General features: G+C 38.9%; 1 protein-coding gene across 2 annotated transcripts; it reads right to left on the reverse strand.

Moving 5' to 3' along the window:
• Window positions 1-906: 906 nt before the first annotated feature.
• Window positions 907-13,258, reverse strand: slc1a6 (solute carrier family 1 member 6). 2 transcript variants are annotated; one of them, XM_067597030.1, is made up of 12 exons: window positions 13,016-13,258; window positions 12,765-12,846; window positions 6,107-6,373; window positions 5,822-5,959; window positions 5,340-5,547; window positions 4,964-5,006; window positions 4,577-4,705; window positions 4,275-4,459; window positions 3,263-3,496; window positions 2,856-3,050; window positions 1,469-1,603; window positions 907-1,183 (listed from the first exon to the last, which is right to left on the reverse strand). In XM_067597030.1, the coding sequence occupies exons 3-12, from the start codon at window positions 6,327-6,329 to the stop codon at window positions 985-987; spliced, it is 1,689 nt and encodes a 562-aa protein (XP_067453131.1). In that variant the 5' UTR covers window positions 6,330-6,373; window positions 12,765-12,846; window positions 13,016-13,258; the 3' UTR covers window positions 907-984. The 2 variants fall into 2 exon arrangements, with proteins under 2 accessions (XP_067453131.1, XP_067453132.1); XM_067597031.1 differs by lacking the exons at window positions 12,765-12,846; window positions 13,016-13,258 and adding an exon at window positions 8,176-8,209.
• Window positions 13,259-13,882: the final 624 nt, after the last annotated feature.

Here is a 13,882-nt window from a genome sequence, read left to right on the forward strand (position 1 = left end):
TGCACATTAATATAATAGTCACAAGAGTGAAAAACATTCTACCAAGTCACTTGAAATATATCAACCTCAAAGCAATACTAATACTAAATCCTAGCAAATAATCTCCTTTCCACCATAATCCAGTATTCAACAGTCAAATACATTCAAAACTGTACAATTACAGTGTGCAAGCAAACTTACATAAAATAAAAAAAATATTCAAACTTGAATACAGGATCTGAAACAATTAGGAGATTTGCTGTATTTACATCCGGCTGATATGCTCCATGGAGTATTTTTGTGTAGCACTGAAGAAGCTCCATATCTAAATACTATTAGAGGTAGTCATGATGAAAATGACAAAAATAAGTGTTGGCAAAACAAATAATTAGTGATTAGTCATGCAACAGAAGTAGCCAAATTATGCAGGCTTACACATTCACAATGTTGGAAAATCAGCTGGTTTATTTTTTCTTAACAATTTTTCAGCTAGGGATGTTTCTCTCTAATAATGCTGTTTATTCTAACACTGATGCTGGTAAGATGTTTTATGATTCTCTGACTGTATGATTCATAAATCACACGAAACTTAATGACGCTAAAGGTGTTTAAATGTTTGACATATTAAGCTTGCCCGACAGTGAATAAAACAGTCATCAAAAACCAAAATGCCCCTAAATAACTGGCACTCCAGACAAAAAGAGTGAATCAGATTGTAGGCAGTTGATGTGTAACGGTCCCTAAACAGCATGTGTTCTTATTTCCTGTCATCATGCAGCCCTAGGCCAGGCCTTGTATTGCCTTGTTTTCCAGAGAACTTTTTGTATTTGAGGGAGAGATGAAAGTTTGGGTCTGCAGAGGCAAAAACCTTTGGGAACCCCAAGCACTGGCTGAGTTGACCAACAACTATTTTTTTTTCTAAGACCGTGCCTGCACCATTGCAAGTCAACCTTCTAGGTAAAATGCTTTTGGTACATGAAGCCCTTTCGGATGTAGCTCTTGTCTTTACATTGTGGTCTCACTGTTGCGGTGGTTGAGCGAGTCGTTTTCCTGGCAGATAAGCTGGTAGGGCTTCTCATTCTCTTCGATAACAGAGTTGTGCACCTCATCATCTTGACTCTGCAACTCTCCGCGGGAAAGGTGCTCCACAATGCCAGCGCCGAGTGAGTCTCCAAGCACGTTGGTGGTGGTACGCAGGCGGTCCCTGGGGTGAAAGAAGAAGAGACAGAAAAAGAATCAGACAGAAAAACATACAGATATACAGAGAAAAAACACTATTGTATATCAGCTGACAATCACAGCTCAAAATCTGAAAATACGCCTCTAAACACAGGCTTTCTAATCTGTCATGCTGCATTATGCATCAATAACCTTTGTTGTGGTGGGACCTCTGGGCTCTCTGAAGCTTTACAATGACATTTAGGCTGGCAGACCCACAGAACAGTACACAGACCAATCCCCATCAAGCTGACATTTAGTGGGAACTCACAAGAACCAATCCACAGCGACGATCAGTGTTATGTCCTCTGTGGGCAGTCCCACTGATGTCAATACGATCACCATGGTAACCAGGCCAGCCTGAGGGATGCCTGCTGCTCCGATGCTGGCAGCAGTTGCTGTGATACTGAGTGGGCGGTGGGAGGGATGGAGAGGAGAGTGAAGACATTTAATAAAGGGAAACAAACAAACAGCACATGTACAGTCCTGCTGGGATTAGTAGAGTGATAAAAGCACATGAGGAATTACAAAATTATGTAAATGATCTCCCAATCAAGCTGGTCACACTACTATGTGTTATAGAAACCGTAGGAGGTATTACACATTGTCCAAGAATAATATTATAAACACACTTTTAATATGATATGGTTACATGAAATAAAATATGTATGACCCCTCATCTACACACACTTGTTGTCTTGATGAAAACCCTGACAAGGTGAGTCATGGAGTAAATAAACTAAGATACCTTGTTGATTCTCCTCCAGAAAGAAGTGATAATAAAGATGCAGCAAAGGGAACAATTCAATTGAAGGAGAATTCGGGACACAAGAGCAAATTGTGTGAAGGTGTTACTATTCATCCCTAGACTACATGAGTCCTGACATGATTTATACATAAGTTAATCACATGGGAATGTCTTTCCATTAGACAAAGGCAGTCTTAAATAAAACATATATGCAAACTTATGTTTCATTTTTAGCCATGCCAGCAGCTAGAGTCAGCAATGTTGGCTGGTCCATTACTTTGATCCAGTTCAAAGACTATTAGATGGATTGCCATGAAATTTTCTCAGACCTCTGTACTCCCCAGAGGATGAATCCTAATGTCTTTAGTGATCTTCTGACTTTTGCTCTGGTGCCACCATGAGGTTGAGATTTTGTTTTAAATCTCTCAACAACTATTGGATGGATTTGGGGCAGACATTCAAGTCCAAAACTTTGGTTTATGACCAAATACCTGCAAAACTAATGACATTCACATCAGCCTCAGCTGTACTTTGTGTTTAGTGCTGAGAAGCAAATTTTAGTTTAGCATACTAACATGCTAAACTAAAATTTGGGTGGGTGTTTAGACCGAAAACAGCCATGCTTTAGTTAAAATAGTGCAGTGAACTGCATTGGTGGAAGCGTATGTTAGCATTTAGCTCTAAGCACATCTGTGCCTCAGAACAATCAAATAGACCTGCAAGCATGGCTGTAGACTCTTCATCTTATGTAGATACATAAACACCTCTTTTTGTTCCTCACCCCATCAGTGTTAGAACACTAGCTTTTATACTTCACTTATCCCAGACTGTACACTAAAAAGCAGATGCACTGAGAAGGATTTGTGTATATAGTGTACATTAAAGCTTACAAAGCTAAAACTGATGTTACCTGATGGTCAGAATCTGGCCAAAGTTTAGGTCCATGTCATTGACTTGAGCAATGAAGATGGCTGCCACAGCTTCATAGAGGGCCGTGCCATCCATGTTGATAGTAGCACCCACAGGGAGGACAAAACGTGTCACTCGTTTATCCACATGATTGTTCTCCTCCAGACAGCGGAAGGTGATGGGCAGGGTAGCAGAGCTGTAATACGCAGAGAAAGAGATGTGATATCATCATTTGGGACCAGTCAGACAAAATATAATGCTTTAATTTTGTTTAAACAAGTTATTTATGCATTTCTTAATATTAAAAAATGATTTGTATAATATAATTTTGTTTTTATATAGTCTAATATTCTATTTGAAGAACCAAATGCCTGGAGTCTGAACAGTATTTCATAGGATGACACTCACCTAGAGGAGGTTCCCAGAGCCGTGATGAGCGCCTGCAGCAGACCACCGATGAAGCTGTAGGGGTTCTTCTTGGTCACCAGGAAGTAAAGCAGCGGCAGGACAAAGAGACCATGGATGAGGAGACCAACAGTGACCGACACGGTGTACATCCCCAGCTGGCCGCCCACCTGTGCCAGATCCTTCATCTCCACGATCTTCCCTGCAATCAGGAACAGGATGCCCACTGGAGCGTACCTGGTAAACAGATTCAAGAGCTGATCAGTGGGTATGAAAGGATATGGACTGAAAGACACACGTTTAGCCTTCAGTTTAACAGCAATACAATTTGCTTCATGAATTTTTTTGAATGTATAGTTCACCACTCTACAGTTCAGCAAAAATAATTTAGGAACTGTACTTGTCATACATCAACTTTATCAATAATAATAATACATTATTCATTCTTTCTTTTCTTTTACCTTAAACAGATTTAAGGTGGAAAAATTATAACTCTTTTAATTCTGCTCTGTCTGACAGTGCCCTTAGTATTAGCTTGATCCCACTTGTCAAAGCTATACAAAATTTACAACAAGTGAAAATATTGACCGAAATATTCAAACTCTTGACTCCATGTTTTTATGGCTGCACTGTTCTATAAAATGACAATATTTTGGATGACAGGTGCATCTTTTTGCACACATTTCCTCCAAATTACATAAAAAAAGAATTACACATATTTATCTTTGGAAACTTTGGGATCCTGACTAGAATGTGAAATAAAAGTTGTGTGGGTTTAAAATTGTTTCACTTCACGGCCTGAGTTTTTAGTGACTGACCTACCAGCGAGTGAGTGAGTTAGCCTGATCATGTCAAGTCAACACATTTTATAATCAGAGAAGTACAATGTCTTTTAAACAACAAGGACTTTAAAGAGCATATACATCTTCTACACTGTGCTCATGAGAAAACAAAAAATAGAAACCAAGAATGTGGAGAGATGTGTTTTTCTTGCTGAGTTGGAGTCTTTACTGACCAGATAATGATGGCCACCAGCCTCATGATCGCTTCATTCAAGCAGTCAAAGAAGTCCCTGAGGGCCTGGCCCTGCTGCTTCATGTTACCGATGACCAAACCGAAGCACATGGAAAAGACCACCAGTCCGAGGGCATTCACTCCAGCAGAGGAGCCGGACACAGGAATGGTCTCCTCCACTGTCTCCTGTGGTAGAGGGCAGATTTTTAACTACCTTTCATCCCGCGTAGATTTGTATAAATTAATATGAATCACGTCTGTAATCATCTTCATGTAATCATCTTCCCCAGACACCCTATGCACCTGTATGGTGTGCAGCACCCTGCTGAGGTTCACGCTCAGGTTAGACTCTGTGACGTTAAGAGAGTCGGTAAGGTTCATTGTCACTGTTACGTTCCTTGTGTGCACAATCTTCTTGTACACGGTTTTGTACTGCAAGAAACAGCACGGGACAAAAAAGCAAAATTATATTTGAGTCTTAAAAGTTTCTGACAGCAATAAATATGATTTCAAATTGACTTTGTTTTACATGCTATTTCGTCGTTGATGGACTGTCTATGTGGTTGTGTTAGAGAGAGAGATGGAGGTTAGGAGTTGTATTAAGATATGAAATTTCTGTTTCTACACAAGAAAACATTTGATATGAAACAATATTAAAATCATGTTACTGGGAGGAAAGGATGACCCCACCTGTTTGAAACAAGCCTCTACCAGATTGGGAGGAAACATGTTCCTGGGACAAAAATGAGAAATTATTCTATTTTGTGTTCATGCTTCTATAAAACATGATTAAATGAGTCACAGCATATTTTAAACTTTGTAATACTGCAATATGTTAACCTGCAATAAGTAACCATGTGATGAAGAATAATCCTACAGAATGAGCCTTATATGATCAAACACAGTGGGTGAATGGATGTATGTGCATTATCTTTTGGTGTTTGAATGTCCATATAATCAGTAATGGTTAACAGTTTTATTTTTTTTTAAAAAGGTAAAAACAGCTAGATAACAACACCTGTCTGTAAATTGACAAATCAGTTGAGTTTCTACAGTAAGCGTTTACCTGATGAGATCCAGAAAAGCATCAGCTGCCTGAACTGGTTCTATGTTTCCGCTGTTTGCCACAGGACTGTCCCTGCTGCCTTTCCCCGGCTGGATGATCATCACAATGACAATGCCAATGAACACGGCAATCAGGGTGGTCACCGTGTAGTAGACCACTGCGCGCACACCCATCTTACCTGATGCTTTGCTGTCCAGGGAGGAAATACCTGCGACAGGGGATATTCATGTGAGCACTCAAACTTTTGTATCTTTTGTATTCTTTCATTCAATGAAACATCGGTCAGTTGATCAGTTACATGATCTCTGAATATGGTAGTTCAAAATAGACAATTAAGTTCATTCTTGTTGTGATTGGAGCTATTGATACTTAAAGTTGTGCTTTGCTAACTTAAGTAATATTCTTTCCCATTTCCTATTTTTGGGCCTCCCATGCTTGGAATATTAAGTGTGTTTGTTCTCGTGTGCTCATTAAAAGCCAACCTGTGACCAGACTGGAGACAATGAGAGGCAGAACCAGCATCTTCAGCATTCTCATTAGTAGCTCCCCAGGAAAGGCAAAGTACTTGATCTCCCTCAGGGACAGGTTGTGGGGGCGTAGAGCGAAGCCCAGGATTGCACCTAAATAAATTTGCACACATACAAAAAAAACAGAAATGTACACATTAAGAAAAATATTAAGAAATTACACAAAGTAAAAGTCAAATAAAGCCCAATATTGCTGAAAAAACAGTGTTAAACTTTCACCGGGTTTCCTGCTCCACTCACCCAGAACTACAGCAGCGACAGTCAACAGAACAAACAGGTTCCTCTTCAGGAAACCTTTGACGCTGTCCCTGCGGATGGAGCTCATCTTCTCCTTCATGCTGCTCGCTCTCCTCTCCATGGCCCTGCGCAGTCGCCTCCTTAAGTCTCCTCGCTCCGGCAGTGGGGGTTTGTCCGCGTCCTCGTTCAGGAAAAGACTTGCACTGGTGGGGGGCTTCTCGTTCATAATCAGCTCCAACACCTGGTCCAAGAGGCAGGTCTCGTGGGAAACTAGGCAGGGAGAGGATGATGTAGGAGGAGAAATAAATCCTTACATATATTTAAACTTCTGAAATTTCTGGCAGCAATTGTAAGTACTCCTTCAAATAAATGTACAACTGTATCATTCACAGACTTGAAGAGCATATTATTTGACAGGCAAAAAGCATCAGTGCCCAAAAACAGACAGCAGAAAAGTGCTGAGTGGAAACAGCTTAAGGGAAAGTCAAATGAAATGGATCAGGGCTCCAAGTGATACAATTCAAGTTAACGTGAAAGTGAAAGTGAAAGAAATATGTGATGACAGAACAAAGTAAATTTCAAGCCAAAAATATAAATGCACAATCCACGGAAAATTCACTTACCACAACTTTTACCACAATTGAGTAATCATTGAAGTCTTTTATCAAACAAAAATGCCACATACTAACTGTTTTATATGACCATAAATTTAATGTCTTTTAGTTGTGGACTGAAATTAAACAATCTCATTTGAAATTGTGATTGACATTTTTCACTAATTTATAACACTTAGATTTGACATCTTATCGATTAAGTGAAGAAATAATTACCAGATTAATTGATGATAATAATATGATAATAATAGTAATTATAACTTTAGTTATATAACATTTTTCAAAACACAGTTACAAAGGGCTTTACAATAAAAACAGAACACATTCAAAATCCAAAGAAAATCAAGCAAACTAAAAGCCATAAAGTCAAATGAACTAAAATGCCATAAAATATAATGAAATCACCGAAAAGCAATTTTAAACAAGTGGGTTTTTAACAGTGATTTAAAAGATGAGACAGAGTTTGCAGCCCTGACTTCCTCAGGCAAGTCGTTCCAAAGTCTAGGAGCCCTGAATGCAAAGGCGTCTGGACTTTGGAACAACAAGGAACGATGCTTCCGATGATCTCAGAGAGCGGGAAGAAAGTGGGAAGGGAGCGGGAAGAGACATATAAGGCAATAAGAGATCTGATAAATAGCTTGGGGCAATACCTCTCTGGGCTCTGTAAGTAACCAACAAAATCTTAAAATCAATTCTAACAGAAACAGGTAGCCAGTGAAGGGAAGCCGGGATTGGTGAAATATCATCATGTTTCCTAAACCAAGTAGAAAGAAGTTTTGGATGAGCTGGAGGCGGGAGAGCGATTTTTTGCTGATGCCAGAGAGCAGCCCTACTCCGATCTGAAATCATCTGAACTTTAATATTTAATAGTCTATTTATTAACTTGGAACAATTCATTATGTTTAGCCAGCGATGGAGAAAAAAGTTTCCTGGAGGTTAAATATAAATACCCATCATTTTTCAGTTAACTCTTAACTGAAAGTAAAATATGAAATTAAAAACTTGATATTAAATGTACTGAATAAATACATTTTTTAAAAAATATCTTGTTCATAACTTCATGACTATAATACTGAGTAGTAATAGTGGTGATTTCCCTACATTGTTTTCAGATTATGTTTTTAATTTTAATTTAAGTTAATTAATTCATTTTTTAAAATAGTATATGAGGATATTGGCTCTTTTACTGGTCCTCTCCTTGGTCCACACAGAACATGTTAAACTTTGAATTACACTATATGGTCTTGAATATGTGGCAAACTACAAGTGTAGTTCTTGTTTACACAACTAAAGCTGTACTCAGGGCTTTTTGTACTATAATGAGTAACCAAAGATCAGTTCTGTGTTTCTAAATCCTTCCTGAGACATATTTTTATACATTTAAATAGATAAGAGCTGTAATGACAGCGTACAGCTTCAAAATATTGTAAAATATTGTATGAGCTTCTGCAGTCTTACCGTGTTTCCCTCTGTGGAGCAACACAAAGCAGTCTGTGTGAGGTAAGTACGCCGTTGTTGTTCTCACGTCTCCTTATCTAAGTAGGCTACAAGGTTTCCTCTGAATCACCCTCTGCAAACAGACTTGAAGCCCAGTGCTTAAAGAATAATATACAACTGGCCTCTTCATCTGCTTGTCCTTCACATCCAATATAATTGCTCTGAGCTCAAACGCCTTTATATTTTCATTTTTCCCTGGGGGATAAACACTTAACATATGATCTCTGAAGATTTCATCTATTCTGTTTGCATCATTCTTGTCTATTGATTTTCTTTTGTGTATTGTTCTGAGGTTCACATTTATCTATACATCCTACATGCAGTGTAAAAGACCCATTGTTGAGCAGGCTGTGGGATGACCCTGGATAATCCAAGCCCATTATTTAGCTTGATGTCAGAAGCAGAATAATCAGCTTTCACATTTACTGCATATGTGTATGTTTTACAATCAGTGACTGAAGCACAAGAGGACACATCTGATCAGATATGCAACAGTCAGAATGTTTTACAAGTTTGAAGTACTCAGAGAGTGCTGATGGTCCTGTTCACCATTTCTGTGGAGAGCTGGATGAGCATGGAGATGAAATCATACTACATACTTGAAACAGGCTACTACTTATAACATTATATATTGTTAAGCTCTGAACATGGTCAGTGCAAACCAGTGTCACAGTCCAGTACAGAAAACAATGAGAAACAAAACTGTCAGCTGCTAAACATAAATACAGTACACCTCCATGCTTATACATATTAAACTCTCTGTCTGAACACACTATTTGAGTGATTAAAGCTTTAAGTATACACCAGAGCTTTCATCTGCATATTCTCAACAACTAGGCAATATTTCTGTGACATCCTGCAGTGTATAGATGACTGATGGAAACTACTTAACCTGCAATTTCTGTTTCAGACAATTATTTCATTGTATGATATAATGAACAGGAAATACAATCTTACTTCAGCAAGTAAAAATACTCAAAAGTTGCAATTGTAAAAAGTTCCACAGAGCTTTACTGTCAACGTCTCAGACCACGAGATTGCATCAGGTGTCATCAAAAGTGTCCTTTTCGACACTGGCTCAGTTCAAATAGTGGTCATCTCTACAGCCTGATCCGGTCACACCACAGTGGCGTATTACAGCTGCATAAGCCAACTGGGCCTTCTGTATGCTTTATTAATATATTTAAGAATATATTTAGAAACACACTTCCCAAAACTTGTAAATAAATAGAGAACATCAGCTTTGGGTTACTGTGTGTTTGAGTGATACATTCTTCAACTAAGTCATCCTAAAATAGGATTATTGATCAGGAGTGACAAACAGGGACAGAATTTGCTATATTAAAGGGAAATCTGACTCAGGCCACATTTTTTATTTTTTTATTCACAGTATCGGCCTGAGTCAGCAGCTGCAATTTTACTATGTTGCTTAATAGTGTTTGTCAAAGAGTTTCATTTGAATGAAAGTCAAGTGCCAACGCAGCAACCTACATTTCAGGCTGAAGCTAGCTACTCTGACTTCCACTGCTAACAACTCAATCTTAAACTGCTCAGTCTGTGTCAGGCTGCAGGAAGAGTTTGTCTGTCTGACAACCCAAACATCCACCAATACATGAGGACAGATCAGTGATAAAAATTTTAACATTCCACTAAGAGCAAGGAAACACAGTATCATAGTACTAACGAAAAGCATAATTAACCCTGAAAGACTCGTCACGCAATATTCATAATATCAATGCAGTGAAATTATTAATGAAATAACAAATATCTTAACAGTACATCTAAAATCACTGCAGCACACTTGGATCTGACAATAAATCACATTAAAAGATTAATATTAGCAAATACTTCAACTTTGAACTCAGTGACAATACTGTGGGTATGCGGCTGGTAGAGGGGTATGCAGCTTATGGGGCACATTTCACACCTCAACAGAAAGCCACTTCAGACCACCATGTTAAAACATACTAGGACACAAGCCGTTACATACTGTTTGTCTTGTTAATACTGTATTATAGATCTTCAAATGTCTCTGCACCACAATAAATCTGTTCTATAAAGTTGTTCAGAAACAACTAATCAGTTGATTTACAGTATTAAACAATCATTTTTCTTCCTGATACCATAAAAAACCAACTGCTCTTTAGAGATTGACAAATAGTACACATTGTATGCTGTAAGTTTCTAAAAAGTAAATATCTTTTCTGTCCTGATTAATTCTAAGAATCTCGTCTTCAGCATTCTCCCTGTAATCACACAAACTGGAAAAAAAGATGAAGAAGCTCCTGAGCTTTGCAAAGCTTATCCAACTGTTCGTTGGTTACTCACCGCTCATGGTTTAGAGTCTGTGTCAAACAGTCCGATCAACGTCAGCTAAACACTTTTTACAAGTGCAGACAGAGAGTCAGGATGGACGTTGTGTTTGAGTATCCAGAGCTGAGCGGCACAATGACAGGACGTCGCACTGTTCTGCTCTCATAAGTAGACAGACATGAAAAGGCCTCTCGTATGGCCTGACCTTCTCACACCTCCGCACACACTCACACACATACACCTACAAACACACACGCATGCGCACTGTAAAGCCAACCTTCTGCAATCCATAAAAGTCAAATTCATCTGGTCCATCCATTTAGTTTATATCCCTTATATTCCTCTTCCCTGACACTAAACACAGAAACCTTTTCATGTGACATCACACCAAACAATATGGCAATGTATCACACACTGTGCACAACAACACAGTGTAAGTGATACCCAGCGCAAAATCTTTGGATTTACAGGTTCTCTCTATCAGTTTTCCAAATGAAGATCTGTTTACTTGTCATGAGGAGTACAACTCAGTCTGTATGTGAAAACAGTTGTAATATGACTTAGGCGGTTCTCAAGAAGCTCTGTCAAGTCTGAGAAAATAACCCAGATGATATCATCAGGGTTAGCTCAGCATGGACATTACTGTGAGAGACATTTTTAATGGTGGTGTGTAGTTTAATAGAGGTGGCCATTACAAGTCAGAGAGGGTCTAATGAAAGACGCTATCGAGTTACGTTATGGAAGTTTTAGAATTTTGGAGCTTACCCATTGGGCAGGGTTCAGACCAACAGTCTGCATGAAAAAACGCAGCCCTTATTCAATTAAATGGGGCCAGCACATTGACACAGTGGTGGCGTCACCGCAGAGAGCTCAGGGAAAACAACAGTGTCATCCAGCAAAAAAGCTGAATCAGGCTCAACACCGGCAAGGCGCTGCATTGGCCAATCACATACATGCAGGTGAACATTGCAGGTGGATTGCTTTGTAATATGAATGCTGTGTTTCTGTTGTTTACCTCACAATCATTGCAATGAAAGATAAAACAGTTGCTGAGAGCTGTAAAATCTTGTCTGAGTATTACAAACTGCTCTGTGGTGTTTTGCTGTCTGATAAACCTTTAAACACATCAATGTATAGCTCTAATTGAATTTCCTGGATTGTATTTCATTGTCTTGCCGGTGCCTTAAACAACATGTCCCCACCAACGCAGCCCCTTACATTGTTTTAATACAGCCTTACAGGACTAACCCCCATTTATACATATGGACCGAGTGGCAAATTACCACAGCTCGAGGTTGAAGCCAGTGCAGAAGTACCATAGACTGCAATGCCACCTATGGCCACCAGATGCTGGCTCCAAAAAGCCCCTGGATCTAGCTGACTCCCATTCAAAAAGCGTCAACTTCTCTCTAGAAATACTGAGTTGATATTTTTTTCAACAAGTCATTATGGTCTCATTAATTGGTGACATTAATTGTGAATTAAACATCAAAATACAAGCTGTTGCGGCCTACCTCTACTCAAAGTCTCAGAAGTCACCAAGTGATGTGATGTGGGGAGGTTATTGTAAGAAATGTTCAACTTTATGAAAATATCCACTGACGCATGGAGAAGGAACCTGGAGATGCTGTTTTTGATTCCCTCAGAAAATGTAACCATAAAGTCGTTTTTGTTCCTGTCGAACAATATACTTTTTAAAAAAGGAGGAAATGCCGATTGTTATGGTCAGTGGCTTCTATGGTATAACTTTAACAAGCAACTGGGACTTAACTGAGAAAAAGATGTGTGGAAACACTTCCCTCGAGAATTGAACCACATCATCAAGCACCAGTATAGTGGAAAGGGTGGAAATAACTGTCCAATCAGAGCGGCATATGTGCTCAATGCTAAACAGGTGGGTAAAAGTCAGGATATCTTGGACACCGCTACATCGATTTTGAAAAATCTTTTTCAAATCAGTGTCTCAGCAAGTCTCCAAACTAGAAAGACATGCAATACTAAATTACTGGAGTACACCTTTAATTTGTCAGCTTAACTGTTTACAGCCTTGTACGCTAAGTATCAACATCATCATGACTTTAAATAGATAGATAGAATAATAGATAGATAGATAGATAGATAGATAGATAGATAGCAGACATGCACAGATTAAATGACACAGATGACTTTATGTTATTAGTTTTTTCTTTCTTGCAATTCTGGCAGCAAAAGAAACAGAAAATAGAAAGTTCAGATACCCTTTTTCTGCTTTTGATTGTGTCAAGCTGTCATGAGAAGACGGATCCTTCCGTCTTCAACTGGCGGTCCTCCCTTAAGACTCTGAAAAAAAGGAATGAAAACTTCACAGTCTTTCGTAACTTTCACTCACAAACGTGTCAGAATCATCTAGAAAGTGATACTTTGCATCTGGAGCTTTAAGAACAAGACTCGTCACTAATTAGTCGGCTCAAGACAAATGAAAAGCTAATTAAAAAAACATCTTACACACCTCTGCTCAAGACGCTCCTCACACCGTCATGCGGATGCCTTTCTGTCCACCACGCAGCTGATAATGAACTAACGTTGCCCACACACTTTATCTCCTCTCATCATCATCATCATCATCATCATCATCACTACCACTGTTATTTCCCGGTTTACTATCAGGCGTTTGCGCTCGTCCATGAAGCCTCCAGCGGAGAGGAGCGCCTGGGAGGTCTGCGTGGGAGGAGGAAAGGTTAAGGATCCTTCAGGAGAGAGAGAGAAAAAAGAATTAAGACAAACTAAAATACTCTCACAGTCTCTTAAATGATTTCATAATTAGTTAAATTATTTTTTATATATGATAACATGTTTAGGGTGGATTCCCCTCATGATAAGGCTACTCAATACATACCAACATCCTTTCTTTTTTTTTCTTTTTTTTACTTTACACTGAATTTGGGTCCTGAAGGAGCTTACTGCACAAACACAGTAGTCATTGCTATGACAACATGCATGTGCTCATTGCTCAGGGGAACGCATGTATTTGTAACCCTTTGGCAACCAGCTGCCCAGCTTTCCACTCTCACACCCACTCATCACTGTTCATGTTCACAAAAGTTACATTGATATGCATGTTGCCTACCACAACTGGAAAAAAAAACCTATTCCACATTTGTGCTTTTTTTTTTAAATTAACACATATGTTCAAGTCTGTCTATCATGAAGAAGAAATGATACTATAAGGGAAGGTTCCAGGTGGTTACTAGTGGAATTTGAAGCTAAATTTCAACACTAAATTATAGTTTAATATCGTAATCCAAACTCTAAATCTGTTATTGTGGGGTTTTGGGGATGTTGGGAAACAGGAAGTTCTGCTTCTTCATTTTATAGA

Source organism: Thunnus thynnus, chromosome 8 (assembly GCF_963924715.1).
Source record: "Thunnus thynnus chromosome 8, fThuThy2.1, whole genome shotgun sequence".
Taxonomy (NCBI): domain Eukaryota; kingdom Metazoa; phylum Chordata; class Actinopteri; order Scombriformes; family Scombridae; genus Thunnus; species Thunnus thynnus.